Source organism: Triturus cristatus, chromosome 5_2 (assembly GCF_964204655.1).
Source record: "Triturus cristatus chromosome 5_2, aTriCri1.1, whole genome shotgun sequence".
In the NCBI taxonomy this organism is placed as follows: domain Eukaryota; kingdom Metazoa; phylum Chordata; class Amphibia; order Caudata; family Salamandridae; genus Triturus; species Triturus cristatus.
In genome coordinates this window covers 338,195,059-338,214,546 of record NC_140588.1, presented here as the reverse complement: position 1 = coordinate 338,214,546, position 19,488 = coordinate 338,195,059, and the positions used below count along the sequence as shown (strand labels likewise).

Genomic DNA, 19,488 nt, shown 5'->3' with positions numbered 1-19,488 from the left:
CGTTCAATATTTATACTTGGTGCCAGTTTTGAAGTAGGAAAAGGTTCTGGATGTTTCCACCCCCAAAGAAGCTTAGAATTTCCTGCCTCGCTGCCCTGGCCCCAGCTTCTCGAGGGGTACAAAAGACTAATGTGAAACCCTATGCGAGTGTAATGGGGAAGAGCCTCAGTGACAGCTCCTTCTTCCTATCAGGTCAGAGATGGCCTATCCTGCCAATACCTATTACGCATTTGTCTCACTGTCTGGGAGTTGTACACAAAGACCAACTGCCAGCTAGACCTAGCCATGTGACCCAGTACACAGGCTCCAGGCACCAAATAGTCAGGAAAAGCAAAATGCCAATTTTCTAAAAGTGATATTTTCAGAATTGTGACTTAAAATCCGCCTTTACTATTAAAGAGGGATTTAAATTACAATTTTTTAGAGACCAAATTCAACTTTCCTACCTGCTCCCAGCTGCAAATGATCAGTTATCAAATGTAATAAGGTAACCTAATGTTAACCTATTGGAAAGGCAGGCCTTGCAATAGCAAAAAAAGAATTTAAGAGTTTTTCACTACCAGGACATGTAAATGTTAAAACTACATGTCCACCTTTTTTAATTCATTGAACCCTTCCCTATGAGCTGTGTAAGGTCTACCCAGGGGTTGAGTTATATGTATTAACAAGCATTGGCATAGCCAATAGGTCTCGCTTTTGGGACCTTATAAGTATTTAGTTTTGCAGCACAATCTCCTTGGTGCAACAACATCAGCTGTTGCATGGCTAAACCTTTTTACCTTATAAGTGTTTAGCCATGCAACAGTTGATGTTGCTGCACCAAGGATATTGTGCTGCATAACTAAATACTTATAAGGTCCCAAACGCGAGACCTATTGGCAATGCCAATGCTTGTTTATTAAAGTCTCAAAGCGCTTTGAGACTGCGGAAGCCCATGTTGGCACATTATATTTTGTATAACATCTGTGAGACAAGCCTCGCGCCTACCTGCCTGGGACAAGCCCAACTCTCTGCAGCCTTTGGGGAGCGATGTCCGTCAGGTCCATGGACAAGCAGTTCACTATCCCTCTGACTGGGGAAGCACCGGTGGAACCTGCCCAGTGGCCCTCGATGATGTCACAGAGCCCACAGGCATGCTGGTCTCACAGGTTACAAAAAAAGTCTGAAAACGTGTGCAGCTCAGCGTTGAAGCGCTTTATAGGAAAGTGAGTTATCAGCAATATATAGGTATATGGGTAATGAAAGCAGGTATAGACGATTAGATGAAGCCCACCTTTGACTCTGTTGACCCTGGCAGACCTTCTACAGGTTTCTACAGGATCCAGTTACTAGCGCATATGTTCTTTGGAAACTATTCATGTTGGTCTCATTTGCAGCTCAGATCTAATTATTGTTGCCAAGTTGGGTGTGATGGTTTCAGTTGATATTTTTATTTAACCAGTAGAATTTCTCTAGTTTCTTGTGTTGCACGTCCATGGCCTAGCGCCCAAAAAACCATATATCACAAGCTGGCGCAGCTGAAACAATTTGTATGTCTAGTTAGAGAGTGTCTTGGTTGAGAGTGTGCCAAAAGCCAAAAGCCACCGGAGATGGTGAGCGGGTTGCCCGTCGCGATGGCCGGTGGTGATGTCATGGGAGAGAGGAGAGTGATGGGGGTGGAAGTAACCTCCAAACGCAAGGCAGGGTGGGAACCAAGACAAGGGTATGCGCTTCGAGAGCCATAGAGAGGTGAGGAAGGGAAGGCACGGTATTGGCTAGACGCAGAGAAGAGAAGAGGGCGAGGAAAGGGAAGAGAGAAGGTCTCTTAAACAGAGACAGACAGGTGAGGGACAGGAAGCTCAGAGTCTGCGAGGCAGACCCTCACATGTGAGGAAAGGCAAGGTATGAGGTCTGTGGAAAGAGGTGGTGGGAGGCAAGATGTGAGGTTCGCGAGGTAAAAAGAAGCAGGTGATGGAGAGCAAGGTCTTTGGTCTGTTGGACAGAGACAGCAAGGTGGACAAAGAAAACACATGAGGTATGTGAGACAGAACCTCCTGTTGGAGGGTGGTGGGTGTCTGCCAGGCTTTAGCCAGTACAATCCTTGGGCACAATCGGTCACAGCGCAAGTCGGAGGAGTTTATTGGCCTAGGAAAGCCTGTTCTCAATCCCAGCGCACCACTCCCCACTTGACAGAACCGTGCGATCCTGTGAATGAATTTACCAGCACATCTGAGGGAGTTTAGGAGAATGCATCACCACTCTCTATTGTTAGCGCTTTAAAAAGAATGTGCATTCACACTCGGGGGGAAAGACGTTCAGCTCCAGAAGAGCAGGGCTCGTCAGGAAAGGAGGAGAGAATGTGGCGTAAGGGCCAGAGCAGTCACACTGGAACTGAGGAACTAGGTTCGAGTATCGGCGTCGGTTCAACATCTCCTGATTATGGGCATATCGCTTACGCTTCCTGTGTCTTCGTGCTACATAAAACTGCATTAAAAAAAAAGAGAAGGAAAAAAAGCTTGACCTTTGAACCCAGCGTGCACCATGCACGCAGTGTTCCAGTGAGTGTTCCAGTGAAACGCGTCCTGTCCGTCCGGCGCCGTCCATCAAACACTTGAGGAAGTGAAGGTTGGAGTCTCTCGTTTCACAACAATGACAGAAGCAAATGTTCCCACGCCACCCCCCTCTTTCAGGATACCGTCAGGGTGTCAAGGTTTGTGATGACCCCAAGGCAAACCGAGGAGGAGGGCTGGGAGGGATGGCAAAGCCCGGGGGGCAAAAAGGTCGCAGCATTTCACTGGAGTTTGTACTGCAACGACTGGCATGCGCTGTTTTTTTTTTTAAAGTAGGCTGATCTAAGTAACAGAAAAATTACAAATAGTTTGGTATTGGGGAGATAAGACATGTTAATGTTCATTGCTTGCACCTAGGTCAAATAGACCCTTCATATGTATCATCTTTGGTGAGAGAGCACGTTGTTTTCCATAAAAGTAAATGGCAGGATGTTTAGAGTTATTGCCTAAATATGTCCCATGTGTTGTTTTTTGTGAGAGATGTGTGTAGTGTATATTTCCTAAGGTTTTCAGTAATGTTTACTTTGTGCGCATGATCAATGTCTGGTTTGAAATAAGCCTAAACAGTAGAGTCTGCCATGAAGCTGACGAGGAGGGAGGGGGAGAAGGGAGGGGGTAGTGAGAGCAGACAGCAAGGGGGTGGAGGAGCATGATTCACGCGCTGCCATGAAGCTGACGAGGAGGGAAGGGGAGAAGGAAGGGGGTAGGGAGAGCAGAGAGCAAGGGGGTGGAGGAGCATGATTCACACGCTGTAAGGCTTAATGAGCCATGACAGAAAGGCAGATGGCAGCTGCGCGTGTGCACGCACGCCTAACCTCAAGCTTGAGGCCAGCAAAAGCGTGTGGTAGCACTTTGAAAACCCACTTACTAAATGTCTCGCAGAGCAACTCATTCGCTGGCTCAGGCAAGACCTAAAAAGGAAGATGTAGGCCTGGGAAAAGGTTTATTTTGCCAGGTCTAAATGGCATTTTAAAACTACGCACACAGGCGGCAATGGTGTGCCTGAGATATGTTTAATGGGCAACGTAAGTGGGTGGCACAATCATTGCTGCAAACCTACTAGTAGCATTTAATTTACAGGGCCTGGGTATATGCAGTAGGGGCTTTTGAGTAAATTAAATGTGCCAATTGGATGTAAACCAATTTTGCCATGTTTAACAAAGAGAGCACTTTAGCACTGGTTAGCAGTGGTAAAGTCTGCAGAGTCCTAAAGATGACAAAAATGAATCAACAAAAACAAGAGTAGGGAAAAATGTTTGGAGGAAGACCACCCTAAGGCTGACAAGTCTAATAACCCACATTAGCACTTCAGTGGGCCCATTAAAAAGCTCACAGTGATATTATAACCTAAATGTATTAAGGCATTCTAACATTAAGAACTGCTTATGAAAAGGCATGAAAATGTTTAATAGATGTAACCCAAGAATCAACTGATTGTACAGTGTTTTTACTTACCTTGCTCATTCTAAACTCTCTTTCTTCAGTATGTTCCTCACTGAAATGAGTTGCCCAGTTTCCCTTGAAGTAAATGGCATTCACCAGCACCATAGTTGTAGACGGGTCAAGAGCTCCCTCAGGCATGAGATTCGTTATTTTATCTTGGGGAATATAAAGACAATGCTCAGTTGAAGTGGTTCAAGTGAGACTGGAAATCACTAATAAATTATTTTGCAATCACACCTCAAAAACTCAAAAAAGACAAACAAACTTCTAAAAAAGCCACCATTTTGGAAAGCTATCACATTAAACCATAATGTTGCATGTTAACCCTTTTGGTGCTCATGACGGAATGGTTCGGTCATGAGCACCGGTGCTCCTGTGCTCATGACGGAACCATTCCGTCTTGAGGACAGGGGCAGGAAAATCCCTCTGCTGTAAACAGCAGAGGGATTTCCCTTTTTTTAAATTGGCCTCTGGAGGTTGAGGAAGAACTTCCCCAACCTCCCGAGGCCAATTTACATTTTCTTTGCAATGCCAATCAGGCGCATGGCGCGCTGATGTTATTGCAATGAAAATGAAACTGAAATGAGCCAAGAGGCTCATTTCAGTTTCACTTTCTACGTGCTCAAGGGGCTATCTCAGCCCCCTGAGCACGTAGAAAGTCAGGAGAGGTATCATTGGAAAGGGGAGAATCTCCTCTTTCCAATGACCTAGTGGATTCCGTCTTGGGGATTGCCCCAGGAGGGTGATCCCCAAGCAGGGATCCAACCACTAGACACCAGGGAGGGGGGAGCGGCCCTTGGGCAAGGGCCTTTGCTACCCCCCAAAAAATTGGGCATATTCAGTCTTTCTGCCCCACGGGGGGTAGATGGGGCAGTAGCCCCCAATCTGCCCCCCGAGGGGCAGAAAGCCCCCTTGACACCAGGGATTTTTTTTTTAGAGTACATATAAGTAGGGTGGAGGCTGCCCAAAAGGGGCACGCCAATGCCCCCACCCCTGCCATCATTATAGCCTTTCTGCCCCCCCTGGGGGGCAGGTGGGGGCAGTAGCCCCCAATCTGCTCCCCCAGGAGGACAGAAAGCCCATTTGACGCCAGGGATTCGTTTGTTGCACATGTTATTAGGGTGGAGGCTGCTCAATATGGGCATGCCAATGCCCCCACCCCTCCTCCCACAACATTCCAGTCTTTCTGCCCCCCGGGGGGGTCAGAAAGCCCACTAGAAACCAGGGATTTATTTTATTATGTAAATTAGGGGTGGGGACTGCCCATTATGGGCACACCAAAGCCCCCAACCTCCCTGCACAATAACAGTCTTTCTGCCCACACTTGGTGCAGATGGGGAGGTAGCCCCCAATCTGCACCCCCGGGGGGGGGGGGCAGAAAGCGCACTATACACCAGGGTTTATTTTTACGAATAATTTAGGGGTGAGGGCTGCCAAAGATGGGCATGCCAATGCACCCACCACTCTCCCCCACAAAATTCCAGTCTTTCTGCCCCTTGTGGGGGCAGAAAGCACCCGAGACACCAGGGATTATTTCTTTTATAGGCCCGGGATGGGGGCTGCCCAGAATGGGCATGCTAATGACCCCCCCCTACCCCCCCAAAGAAAACTAAAGACTTGCTGCCTCTCCAGGAGGAAGATGGGGGCAATAGCCCCTGATCTGCCCCCCGGAGGGGCAGAAAGCCTACTAAGCGCCAGGGATTTTTTTTTATATAGGTAGGGGTGGGGGTTGCCCAGAATGGGCATGTCAAGGCCCCCACCCTCTAAAAAAATGATAGTCTTTCTGCCCCCCCGGGAGGCAGATGGGGCAATAGCCTCTTATCTGCCTCTCCGTTGTGGTACAGAAAGCCACCAGGGATTTATTTTTCCAAAGTTCGGGGTGGGGGTTGCCCAGAATGGGCATGCCAATGCCCCCATAAAAGATGCCACAGCCTTTCTGCCCCCCCCAAAAGGCAGATGGGGGCAGTAGCTCCCAATATATTCCCCTGGGGGTGCAGAAAGTCCACTAGGCGCCAGCGATTATGCTGGCTTTTCTATTAGTAGGGGTGGGGGCTTCCCAGCCCCCCCGAAAAGAATGGCCACAGTCTTTGTGCCCCCCTTGGGGACATATCGGGGCAATAGCCCTCGATTTCCCCCCTCTCCAGGGCGGCAGAAAGCCTACTACGCACTGAATTTTCTTCAGGATGTGCCTACCTATGGATTTTGGGCCCTAGTGCAGCCGGCACATAGGGAAACCTAGCAAGCCTGTACATTTTTTAAAACTCAACACCAAGGGGAATCCAGGATGCGGTGACTTGTGTGTCTCTCACCAGGTTCTGTTACCCAGAATCCCTTGCAAACCTCAAACTTTGTATAAAAATCCCCATTTTCCTAACATTTTTGTGGTGGAAAGTTCTGGAATCTGCATGGATCCACAAAATTCCACCCACTCTGCGTTCCCCAAAGTCGTCCGAGAAAAATGATACCTCACTTGTGTGGGTAGGCCTAGTGCCTGCGACTGGAAGCGGCCCAAAACGCAACGAGGACACACCACATTTTCTCAGTGAAAACTGACCCTTTTTTTTGCAGGGTGCCTAGGTGTAGACTTTGAACCCTAGCTCTGCTGGCACCGAGGGCAACCCAGCAAACCTATACATTTTTTAACACTAGACAGCCAGGGGAATACAGGATGGGGTGACTTGTCTGGCTCTCACCAGGTTCTGTTACCCAGAATCCCTTGCAAACCTCATAATGTGTAAAAAAAACACATTTTCCTCATATTTCTGTGGTGGAAAGTTCTTGAATCTGTGTGGATCCACAAAATTCCACTCACCCTGCATTCCCCAAAGTCAATTCCACTCACCCCGCATTCCCCAAAGTCTTCCAAGAACAATGGTACCTCACTTGTGTGGGTGGGTCAAGTACCCGCGACAGGCAAGGGCAGTGCTTAAAAAAATGAAGTACAGGGGCTCAAATGTTTGTCAGAGGTCACACCCACTTTCCTCAGCTCCACCCACTTCCTCTGGGCCACTGGAATTTTGTGTGAAGAAAGGGCCAAATTATGCGGCACAGTTGAGCAAATTATGTGGGAAGAAAAGGCAAATTATGCAGCATAATGAGGGACATTTCATAATACTTTATTATTTTGTCAGTTTTACACTTGTTGACACTTCTTGGGCATTGACTGCACCTTATTAGTACCAGTTTAACACAAAAATATAGCAATAAGCAAAAGAAAGGTGGCCAGTCAAACTTTGCAAAGCGCCTTCAACTGCTCAGGAACGTGTTGCTTGCATGTTTAATAACTTGTGAACCAATTGTGCTATGAATATTTTTTTGTGGAAATAGGCAAATTATGAAGCAGATAACCAATACATTATGTGGCAAAGGCAGCAAATCTATACATATGTGAAACACGCTGCTTCCTCACAATTGCATAATTCCAGTGGCCCTGCCTCCAGGTAGGTTAATATGTACTAAACAGTACTGTAATTGGAAGGCTTTCCAAAGTCAACCTGGAAAACTGTTATTAAATTTCAATTTAAACCACACCATAACCTTTTGGAAGTTACCTAGTAGACACTCTTTGTCCATGATAAATACAGAAAATAAGATAAGGAGCAAAATATCAGCAAGATGTCTATATCTATTTTTGCCGACTTTGTTACACTTGTTACACCAACATTAGACCGATTGTAATCACTCACTGAGCCTCAGACACCGCTTCTGGATTCTTGAAGGAAATATGCAAATGCACCTGCACCGGGAGGCCCTGGCCGAGTCAGTAGAACAACAGAAAGAATTTGATCATCTGAATTTGCCATACAAGCTTGCAATATTACGGCACATTGGATTCAGTGTGGGGATGTCACAGGATCTCCCTATTTAACGCTATACCATCAGCAAGAGTTAAGACAGGTAAAATAATATTATCACTTTTGCAGTGTCCAGTGGCACTGCACAGGTATGCCAGTTATTAACAATGCTAATTGCACTCTTGTCTGGAACCCCCTGTCAACCTGCTGAGAAACAAAGGGGCAGTGAGAGGGTTACAATACTCAGAAGGTCGCACAGATCACCTGCTTCATTTTAGGAGACAAGTGCAAGCAGGCCTAGTCTCAACTGTGAAACACGCTCATTTAGGTATGTGTGTGTATGTATGCATTTACAATAACATCGAGCGAAGAATACGAACTGAAAAAACGGGGAGTAACACTGCTCTGCACTCGATGAAAACTTGTTTTAAGTGCAGGAACAAAACAAAAGGGTGACGTGACAGTCACCTTTCGGAGTGCTTTGCCAGGATGAACGTATGAATTAGATGGCTTCCTGGTATATCTGAACTGGGGAGCGTGAAGACATTGAATCTTCCTTAATAAACTGACATTTTAGGCTTCGCAAGGGCCTAGGGGGATTTATTCATCAAGATTTTGAACACTTTTAGGCAGCAGCACTGTAACATTGGACGTCTGATTTTGTTTCTGTGGGCCGATTTTGGTTAAAAAAAAATAGGCCGAGTAACAAAACCAGCCTATTTCAAAACCAGCCCAGCTCCCGCCCTCCAGGCTCCCGGGGTTGGTAACGGGTTACTACTTACTCGGTTTTGTAAGGTTACTGTAGTTACAGACTGGTCACTGCCTTATTGGAGGCCTGCTGCTCTGCTGCACACTGTATACTACAGAACGACAAGTAGTGCATTAGCTCCCTACTGCAGTGTGATCATGATGATAAGGCGGGCGGGGGCCGGCGGGGATTCTAGAAAGGTTACGTCTTTACGCACGCTGTCAGGGCAACCCCAGAGGGCCAAATCCACACAAATCAGCGTCCCGCCCACCAGCAACACTGACTGAAAGCATGGATTTTATTTGGTATTGGCGAAGAACACTTCACCGGGGAAACAGAGCGTGAGTGAACAACAGGTGATTTGATTTGTGTGTCACAGTGACACAAGTGCAATCAGTCAGTCGTTGATGTGAGTTGGCAGTGGCAGGTACTCAGGTCTAGACCCAGACCTGATAAATATGTGCCGGTGCTAAGCACCGGAAAGCACCGGCACCAATTAAGCACTAAGCAAGGGCCCAAAACCTAGTGATGCGACATCAAAATTGCCTATCACAAAACAACCTGGTTTTGCAAGGGAGGTCACCTGGGTGTTTGGCCCGTGCTCAGCGGCCAGCTAGGGAAATCTACCAAACCCATACATTTCTGAAAACAAGACACCCGGGGGATTCCAGGGAGGTATGGCTTGCGTGGATCCCCCAACTTTTTCTTATCCAGAATCCCCTGCAAACCTCAAATTTAGCTGAAAAAATCACTTTTTGCACACTTTTTTGTGTGGGAAAGTTGTGGCATCACCAGGCTGACACAAATTTCCTACCACCCAGCTTTCCCCGGCCTATCTCAATAAAAATGGTGCCTCACTCGCGTGGGAGGCCCAAGTACCCGTGACAGGCAAGGGCCCAAAACGTATTGAGGCGACATCAAAATTGCCTATCACAAAACGACCTGGTTTTGCAAGGGGGGTCACCTGGGTTTTTGGCCCCGTGCTCGGTGTCCTTCTAGGGAAACCTACCAAACCCACACATTTCTGAAAACTGGACACCCTGAGGATTCCAGAGAGGTATGGCTTGCGTGGCTCCCCTAACGTTTTCTTACCCTCTGCAAACCTCAAATTTAGCTGACAAAAATCACTTTTTACAAACATTTTTGTGTGCGTAAATTGTGGCATCACCGGGCTGACACAAATTTCCTACCACCCAGCGTTCAGCCGGGTCTCCCGATAAAAATGGTGCCTCACTCGTGTAGGAAGCCCAAGTACCCGCGACAGGCAAGGGCCCAAAACATTTTGTGAAAGGCAATTTTGATGTTGCCTCTGTAAGTTTTGGGCCTTTGCCTGTCACGGGTACATGGGTCTCCTGCACGAGTGAGGCACCAATTTTATCGGGAGACCCGGGGGAACGCTGAGTGGTAGGAAATTTGTATCTGCCCGGTGATGCCACAAAAATGTGTGAAAAACGTGATTTCTTTCAGCTAAATTTTAGGTTTGCAGGGGATTCTGGGTAAGAAAATGTTGGGGGTTCCACGCAAGCCATACCTCCCTAGAATCCCCTGGGTGTCTAGTTTTCAAAAATTTATAGGTTTGCTAGGTTTCCCTGAGGTGCCGGCAGAGCTAGGGTTAAAAAACTACAGGTAGGCACTTTGCAAAAAAAAGGGTTCTTTTCACTGTGAAAATGTGGTGTTTCCACCTTGCGTTCTGGGCCGTTTCCTGTCGCGGGCACTAGGCCTACCCACACAAGTGAGGTACCATTTTTCTCAGAAGACTTTGGGGAATGCGGGGTGGGTGGAATTTTGTGGATCCACACAAATTCCAGAACTTTCCACCACAGAAATGTGAGGAAAATGTGTTTTTTTGGACAATTTATTAGGTTTGCAATGGATTCTGGGTAATAGAATCTGGTGAGAGCCAGTCAAGTCACCCCATCATAGATTCCCCTGGGTGTCTAGGTTTCAAAAATGTATAGGTTTGCTAGGTTTCCCTAGGTGCCGGCAGAGCTAGGGTTTAAAAACTACAGGTAGGCACTTTGCAAAAACAGGGTCCTTTTTCGCTGTGAAAATGTGGTGTGTCCACCTTGCGTTTTGGGCCGTTTTCTGTCCCGGGCACTTGGCCAAACCACACAAGTGAGGTATCATTTTTCTCAGAAAACTTTGGGAAACGCGTGGTGGGTGGAATGCTGTGGATCCAAACAGATTCCAGAACTTTCCACCACAGAAATGTGAGGAAAATGTGTTTTTTTGACAATTTTTTAGGTTTGCAAGGGATTCTGGGTAACAGAACCTGGTGAGAGTCAGTCTAGGCACCCCATCCTGGATTCCCCTGAGTGTCTAGTTTTTAAAAATGTATAGGTTTGCTAGGTTTCCCTAGGTGCAGGCAGAGCTAGGGTTAAAAAACTACAGCTAGGCACTTTGCAAAAAAGGGTCGTTTTTCATTGTGAAAATGTGGTGTGTCCACGTTGCGTTTTGAGCCGTTTCCTGTCGTGGGCACAAGGCCTACCCACACTAGTGAGGTACCATTTTTATCGGGAGACTTATGGTAACACAGAATTGTAGAACAACTGTTATTACCAATTGACTTTCGATGCATTTCTGCCTTCCAAATGAAAGACAATGTGTAAAAAAGAAGTCATTTTGAAAAATGACCTATTATTCGCATGCTAGTATGGGTACTCCCAATTTCGGAAATGTGCAAATATCTACTGTTTTTAAACTCTATATTTTATTCCCATTTCAGAAATACATAGGTGTCTTCCATACCACTTTTTCCATGTATACATTTTCCCAAAATAATTGCTATACTCCCGGTACATAATAAAAAACCATTGAAAGACGCTGCTCAGTTATTGGCTTTGGGTTCGTCGGGTTCTTGGTGAACCTACAAGTCCTATATATCCCCACAACCAGAAAAGTCCAGCAAATGTAGCGGTATATTGCTTTTAAACAGCTGTCATAATTAGAAGAAGTTACAGGTGAAAACGTTGACACAAATGGCTGTTTGTTTCAACTAATTTTCAATTTTTCCTATATTTAACTGTTAGTTTCTATGAAGAAACCTTGAAGGACCTACACAAATGACCCCTTGCTGAATTCAAAATGTTGTCTACTTTTCTAAAATATATAGCTTTCCAGGATCCATTATTGCTTCCATACCCATTTCTACCATTAACTGGAAAGAGGTTGAAAGCACAAAAAATAGCAAAAATAGGCTATGTCCCACAAAAATGCCAAAACTGTGTACAAAATTTTGGTTTTCTGACAAAAGTCTGCTTGTCCCTGAATGCTGGGAAGATGGTGATTTCAGCACCACAACCCCTTTATTGATACCATTTTCAGGGAAAAAAACAGACGCTTTCATCTGGAGCACTTTTTTCCCATTCCACCCCAAAAATAAATTAGCTCTATTTTGGCTTATTTCTGGGTCCCCTCCAAGGGAATCCACAAACCGTGGGTACCTTTAGAATTCCCATGATGATGGAAAAAAAGGACGCAAATTTGGCATGGATACCTTATGTGGTCAAAAAGTTACAGGGGCCAAAGCACGAACTACCCCAAATAGCCAAAAGAAGGCTTAGTACAGGGAGGGAAAAGGCCTAGCTGCAAAGGGGTTAAGATCATTTATGTATGTTTCATGTGGTTGGAATAAAGCACATCAGGTTGTATGAATATGTACGATTAATAGAAGCAATTAATACTGATTAGGTACATCCATCTAAACTCATGGTTAGGGTCTTATTTAGACTTGTGTGGTAATGCCAAATGCTCTGATTTGTACATAACATGATAAATCATCTGCTGGAGGATCCTTCTCCAACGGAGAATTGCTGTTGGAAATATCTTCTAATATTCTGCATCATCATTTGACATATGTGAGGAAATAGTTTTTTTCAGGTTCACCCCCAAACCCCCTTTTTGCCCCACTTTTTGAATGTTAGGTACTGGTGTAATTACTTTAATGCTCTGGCCCTTGCTGACCAGGCACCAGTGCATGTGCTCTTACCCTTAAAAGTATATGTTTAACCGTCTTATACTCAATTAACATGGGTCAACTTATTTATAAGTCCCTAATAAATGATACCAGGAGTACCCAGGACCTGTAAGTTAAAGTGTCCCTCAGGAGCTACAGCACTTATTGATCCACCTCAAGTGTTGCAAAGTAAAGCATGTTTTCCAGACTGCCACTGCAGACTGGTAGAGCAAGTTTAAACTGCTAACTTGAGTTTGCATTTATAGAAATGGCAAAGCCCAAACATTCCTTTTTAATATATATATGTCACTCCTGAGGTGGGCCTAGTGAGCCCTAAAACAGGATGTGGTATATTAAAAAGTAGGCCATGTGTTTTTACAAGCCCTGACATTAAAAACCCCACATTGTGGCTTTCCATTGTAGAATGGCTAGTAGCCCCATTGGTGAGTACAGAGTTACACGCTGATAACTCAGCAATGATAACTTCTGAATGGGACTACTAAATATGATACACAAAAGTATAAAAAGAATCATTGCACTAAACCCGATTTGATGCTCAAGTTGCACTTTATGTACCTTTTGCACAAATAGCAACTTTAGAAAATTGCCACTTTGTTGCTCAAAGTTTTCAAATGAGTCAGGCAGCCTTCTACCCTCCTAGAGGGAGGTGTGAATGACTCTCAGGAAGGAACACAAAGGGCCTGCTGTTGGAAGAGGTGTCAAGTCTTCATGGCAGGAAGGCCAAACATGGTATGAGCTCAAATTGAGCTTCAAAGGGGGAGCCAACTTTGAAGGGCAAATGGTGGAAACTCATGAGAGGGGCTGCTCTTTTGTAGATAGGTTCAAATTTAAGACAGAGAAGTGCAAGCTGCTACCAAACCAGTTTTTTGGTAGGTGTGTGGCCCCAAGGAGCCATTCCTGTGGGATAGGCCATGGAGCTCCACAAGCGAAGAGAAGTCAGTCAGTGATGGGAGTGGGCAGAATGGTGCATTCTGAGCCAGCCAGATGCCACCTTTTACAGAAAGTTGTCATTAGCCAGTAGGGGACCTGTTAGCCCATTGGCTAGTAGTCACCACATCCCTTGGGGCACAAACTGGTAAAAAGAAAGGGCCACCCCTAGCACCTTGACCTCAGATTACATCTGAACTAGAGAGAGGACCGAAGAAGGACTGCCCTGTTGAATGCCTGGACCCAGAAAAGAGAGGCTGCCCAAACACTGGACTGCACCTGCTGCTCCATAGCCTAGCAAGGAGACTGTGCATGTGGTTCCCTGCTGAAGGAAAAGTCATTCCAAGCCCCACTTATATGAAGTAACTCGAAAAGTTAGTTGGCTGGCTACAGGGCCACAAAAGCAGAAGAAGTCTACCTTGGCGAGTTGGTAGCCAGGAACACCTGACCTTCCTTGACTGCCGAAGTGCAGCCTGGGAGGCTAAGGGCCTGATTTAGATATCGACAGACGGGTTACTCTGTCACAACGGGGATGGATATCCCGTCCCATAATTTCCTATGGGATTACGATTTCAGCTGACAGGATATCCGTCACCATTTTGACAGAGTAACCCATCCACAATATCTAAATCAGGCCCTAAGTCTCGACTCTCAAAAGTTACATCTGAGTCTGCCGAACCCAGGAACGTTGTTGGAGTGCAGTTTGGTTGTCCAGCAAGGAAGCTACTGGCAGTAAGGGAACAGCTGTTTTCGCTGTGATCGGGGACGAGTAAGCCAGTAGTAAAGGGTTTTTGGCTAGCCTTTATTTGCACTTCGAGGGACATCCGCCCTTGTGGCCAAAGTCGCCCCACCATGTTCATGAACCATGGAGTGGCTCCAGGAAGACCCCCATCAGTGGCTCAGCATCCAAACCTCATAAGCATCCAGTATCCCTTGCATCAGGACCACTCCATTAAAGTCAATGGAGTTTCGACCATAGAGCCTGGAAGTGGACTGCAGATTGTTTTGACTGCGAGGTATCTGTTCAACCTGACATTATTGGTCCTTGTGAGTGGCTACCTGCTAGAGTTGGTCAACTCAAGACTGCTGACATAGTTGTTTACAATTTTTATAAAAGTTTTTAAAGTTTACTGCTATTATGGTCCATTACAATGAATTATTGCGCAAGTGAAAATCTGTGATTTATTGTTCCTTTAAAAATTCATATCTCCGGAACCCTCTGGTGGATGTTTGTCATTGAAGTGTCTATTTAAAGATAAAAATACAGCCTAATGTAATGAAATGGTGATGGAGTTTTATTGTGTTGTGTTTTCTTCTTATTCAAATTTTTTGGCTCTTCAACAGAGTTATCATTTCCACTACTACCCGATGAACTGGATGATTTTCTGCTACTGCCCAACTAGAAATCTGTCTCATAAGCCCTGATTTAGAGTTTGGCAAATGGGTACTTCATCACAAATGTGACGGATATCCTACCACCTACTCAAGCATGCATTATATCATAATGCACTTGTAATAAGGCGGACAGGATATTGGTCATGTTTGTGATCGAGTACCCAGCTGCCAAACTCGTACTCGCTGTTCCAACTAAGGTATGAATCCTTCCTAATGCCAGAGCTTTTTAATGTCTGACTCGCTTAGATTTAACAGTATCGCATGCCCGATTTAGAGGCACTCATTAGAAAGCTACGGGAATTTTCCGTTTGCAATCAGTCTTTTTTCCGAGAGACCCGCTGTTGTGTTTCGATTTAGATGCCCGTACATAGGTTTCCCTGAATCATGTCCTTATATAGGCACTATTCGCATTGCCCTTATTTAGGCATAGAATCCCAGTCCTTATTTAGGCATTAGCCATGCAATCCAAATACAGGCATGGTCACCTACATCCATCCATCCCACGTCACAACGAGTTCTTAGAAACCAGACCCTTAAGCCGTCTGGACTTTCCCTATCTAGGATTATTGATTTCTCCAAGACTTTATCTATTATGCATGAACTACTGTTCCTTAGGGGTTCATCCATAACGTCTTCCTCTGCCCGACTTTACGTCAATGCTAGTATTCCTAAACACCTCCCAGGTATAAATATACCTTCCCTTACCATGGCAAACCATGGCACGGCTTGACACAACTTGACTGCACGGTTCGCCACGGCATGTTCGGAAGAGACCATATCCCGGCCTGACGCACTGGCCAAACGCGGTCATCCCTGCTCGCAGAGAATCAAGCTTCCAGTGTTCTGACTCCCTTCGCGGGGTGTTAGAGTTTGAGACCCGGAGGGACATTCCCACCTCTCTCATTCTAAAGGTATGGAGCTGACTAGAACCTAGAGGGACTCTTGGCATGCAAACTTAGTATATACCATGCTATAGAAAACAGCATCTACTTTTACCTCGCACTACACTTAGGTTAGGTACACTGGGGTAGAACTCTTTAGAAGCATCAGACGAGAATTCACTTTTTAGCCTGTGTTATTTATGCATGTATATATGAATATATGTCATAGCTAAAAGACAAAGCTATTGTAGTATTATTTCTTCTTACTGGTTATGCTGTGCTTATTATATCTTGCTTACTGTCTAATGATTGTAACAGCTCATATATCTTATACGAGAAACAAGACTGTTCAATAAATGAGGGGCGTGGCTAAGGCCGCAATGGAGGCAGACGTGTCCGGATAGAGCTCTGCCGGAGGATCCCCACAACAGGCTCGGTTCTCCGAACAAAGCCATGTGTGACGGCTGCAGTTGAGTGCAGATACAGCGGAATGCTGCCCCTACGCGCGGTTGCTGGTTGTGGCTTGCTTGGACCCCGCTAACCGGCTTCCGACTGCAGGAGGCAATGGTGATACGCTCCTAGAGGGGACGCCTCCGACTACGAGAGCCCGGAGCTTGGCCCCGCCCACTAGGCCGCTGGCAATGGCGCAGTTATGCTGCATCTTCCGAAGCGGGACTTGGGCTGAGACCTCGCCTGTATGAACATATAACAGCCCGCGGCGGGTTGTGATTGTAGACCCTCTCGTGCCGCTCGTCCGGTCTCGGCTGCGGGACCCTGTGCCCGCTGAGGCGTGCGGGGTGAGGGGTGAGCAGGGTCATTGCCCGGCCCGCCTCGGTGGCCATCGTCATCGCGCCGCGATCGCGGCAGAAGATCCCTACCCGACATGAGACTGTAAGTGCGAGCCATGATATGATGCTGTTGCCGGCTACTGCGAGGTGGGAGGCGGCGAGAGCCCTCATGTGACCGCCCGTGTAAGTCTGAAGTGTCATTCGATTTTGAGCCCACCAGGGGACCGGCGGTAAAGAGGCACGTGAATTGAGCCATCTGTACTGCCGCTGCCCATGCGGCGCGCTTGCGAGAGGAGGTTCCCCGAGCCGCTGCGAGAGCGGTGTATGTTCATCCCCTGCTACCTGAATACGTGCTTCGCAGGGCGAGAGGCGATGCGGCAGGAGCCTCAGTTCTGATGCCGGCAAACTGCGGTGAAGTAGGGATCCACAGACGAGGCTGCTGACTATAGCAGGGATCGGCTAAACCAGCACCCCCTAGAAACTTACTGTCGCCCCTGACGCTACATGGTGGACACTGCCCCTGCAGACTTGCCTGCTCGACACTGCCAGCTGGATTGTTAAGATGACACACTCCCAGGTCTGCGCGATGGTGACACATTGAACTTCTCCAAGGACTCAATGATGTGCAATAATCCTAGGGAGCTGCAAGACACAAACGAAGACTAAAGGACACCTCCACTCATTTCCTGGAGCTAATGCACGCAGGATACCCCCAGAACCACCATCGTGTAAATATCTGAGCGCTCTAGCAACACAACCTGGAGCGGTGGAGTAGTGCTGGCTACTACCTCGGGGATCACTGAGCGGTCACCAGGGGTGCATCTGCGGACTGCACAGGTGGTGCCCGCGGAGACTCGCGCCGCCAAGATCCACCAACTGTGAATTCTAGTGGATATGACCTAATGCACGCCCGCTCAATATAAACAGAATGACTTACCCAACCGATAACTACACTGCTAAAGAGATATTGAAGCTCCGCTGTTAAGACTGTAAGGCGTGAAGTGACTGCTGAACGAGGCTTGCTGGAGTGGGGGGGCCTGTTCAGACATCTGCGCCCTGTGAGCGTTGCGTGGAGGCCTTATTCAGCAAAAGGGTAGTGTGGACGTATAGACTCTGCAGCTGATGTCAGGCGGCACCCGGACACGGACTGGTGCAGGAGGAGCGCAGATTGTGCCGCCGATGTCCAAGCCAAAGTCGGACAAGGTGGCGAAACAGGGACTTACAGACCAGGCTGCAAATAAGTTAGATGCGGTACTCGCTGCAGTAGAGCGTCTGGAGGCAACTATCAATCAAACCCGCACCTCCCTCGAATCTAAAATAGACAAAGTGGCTATAGATCTCACTCACCTACATGCTGATCACCGAAAATTGTCAGACCGCACCACTGTCCTGGAGGCCACGCTCACTGACATCAAGCCGCAAGTGACTCAGACAGATAAGAAAGTACATGATTGGCTACATCGTGTGGAGTTTCTGGACGATAAAACCGAGGATGCGGAAGGGCGAGCACAACGCAATAAATGTACGCATAGGAGGTGTACCGGAAAAATGGGAAGGAGGGGAACCCACCACACACATGGAGAACTGGCTCAAAGATCTTTTACCTGCAGGATCCCTCTCACCACACTTTGTCATAGAGCGTGCACATAGTGTCCCAGCGAGGCCTCCTCCCACCGGATCGAACCCGAGGCCCTTTCTCCTCCGACTCCTTAATTATCGAGACCGGGATGCCATTCTGCAGGAAACTAGAAAGCTCCAAGACATACACATAGACAATCGCAAGATAATGTTTTTCCCGGATTACATTATCCAAGTACAGCGTCAGAGGTTCTCTTTCATGGCAGTGAAAAAACGCCTTCGTCAACACAACCTGAAATATTCCCTGTTGTTCCCGGCACGTCTGCGAGTGGTAGCTGGCGATAAAACACACTTCTTTAACACATCGGAGGAGGCGGAGGACTGGCTGGACACCATCACTGATGCGCGACCCCGGGACGCCGCCGCTGCGCGGAGACACTGCCGAAACTAAAAGGCCTCTCGCCACCGCCGCAGGGAGTGCAGAGCGACGGCAACGAGGACATTACCTTCGCCAACTGTAAGCCCTCAATCGGACCTGATCCTCAGCGGACAACGAGACGCCCTACAAGCGGTGGCTAGACTAAGCGGCTCTCCAACAGCTGAAGACGCCTTTACCTCCAGTCAAAGGGACCTATCTAGTGACAATGAGCAAATATATGGCCTCCCAGACTCGCAAAATTCAACTGAACAGCCAGACGTCACCCCGCAGACTGCAGACACGCTAATATGAACTATACGAACTCCTATCTCTGCATAGCTCACGGTTTGAGGTATTGGGGTGTATGTGTGTGGGAGCGCGCTACCACTAGCAAAATGACTATCTACAATGATAGTCATTGCGATCCTGAATGTTCAGATGGGGCTGCAGTTAACGTTCTGTCATGTAAAGGGGGGGACGAGCCCTGCTCATGCACACTGCTGTTAATACATGGATGCACTTATACACCGCCTCACGTATCTGCTATTTTGCCTGTTGACGGGGGACCTCTGGGACGCTAGATGCACGCGCTGTAGGTTAACACGAAGCTCACCCCCCTAGAATGTGTAGACTGTTATCTCTATTGAGAGTTTGGGTGATTGCTAGTTGCATCCTCGCCCTTTTGGTATTGACAATGATTATGAATTTATTTTGGTTGTATTATAAGATATCATCTATTGTTTGTCGATATATGCGGAACAATATGCAACAGGTCAGCATGCTGGGTGGACTCTGCGACACTGGGTTATCTGAAATGCACATAACTGATGGGCCAGCACAGGCACATAACCATCTGACACACTGTAAAGTCTATGTCATCCATTAAGATTGGCACATGGAATGTGAGAGGCATACATTCACCGTCGCGCAGGTATCAGATATATTCCTACCTTAAACACCATCATATACAAATAGCCCTCCTACAAGAGAC

The 19,488-nt window shown here is 47.0% G+C and overlaps 1 protein-coding gene across 3 annotated transcripts in view; it reads right to left on the bottom strand.

Moving 5' to 3' along the window:
• LOC146822954 (serpin B10-like) overlaps positions 1-19,488 on the bottom strand; it is a 454,260-nt gene that overhangs the window by 196,938 nt on the left and 237,834 nt on the right. For all 3 annotated transcript variants that reach the window (XM_085607111.1, XM_085607109.1, XM_085607110.1), the window contains exon 6: positions 4,005-4,147. In XM_085607111.1, the coding sequence (XP_085463237.1) occupies positions 4,005-4,147 (143 nt within the window). The remainder of the gene's footprint in view (positions 1-4,004; positions 4,148-19,488) is intronic.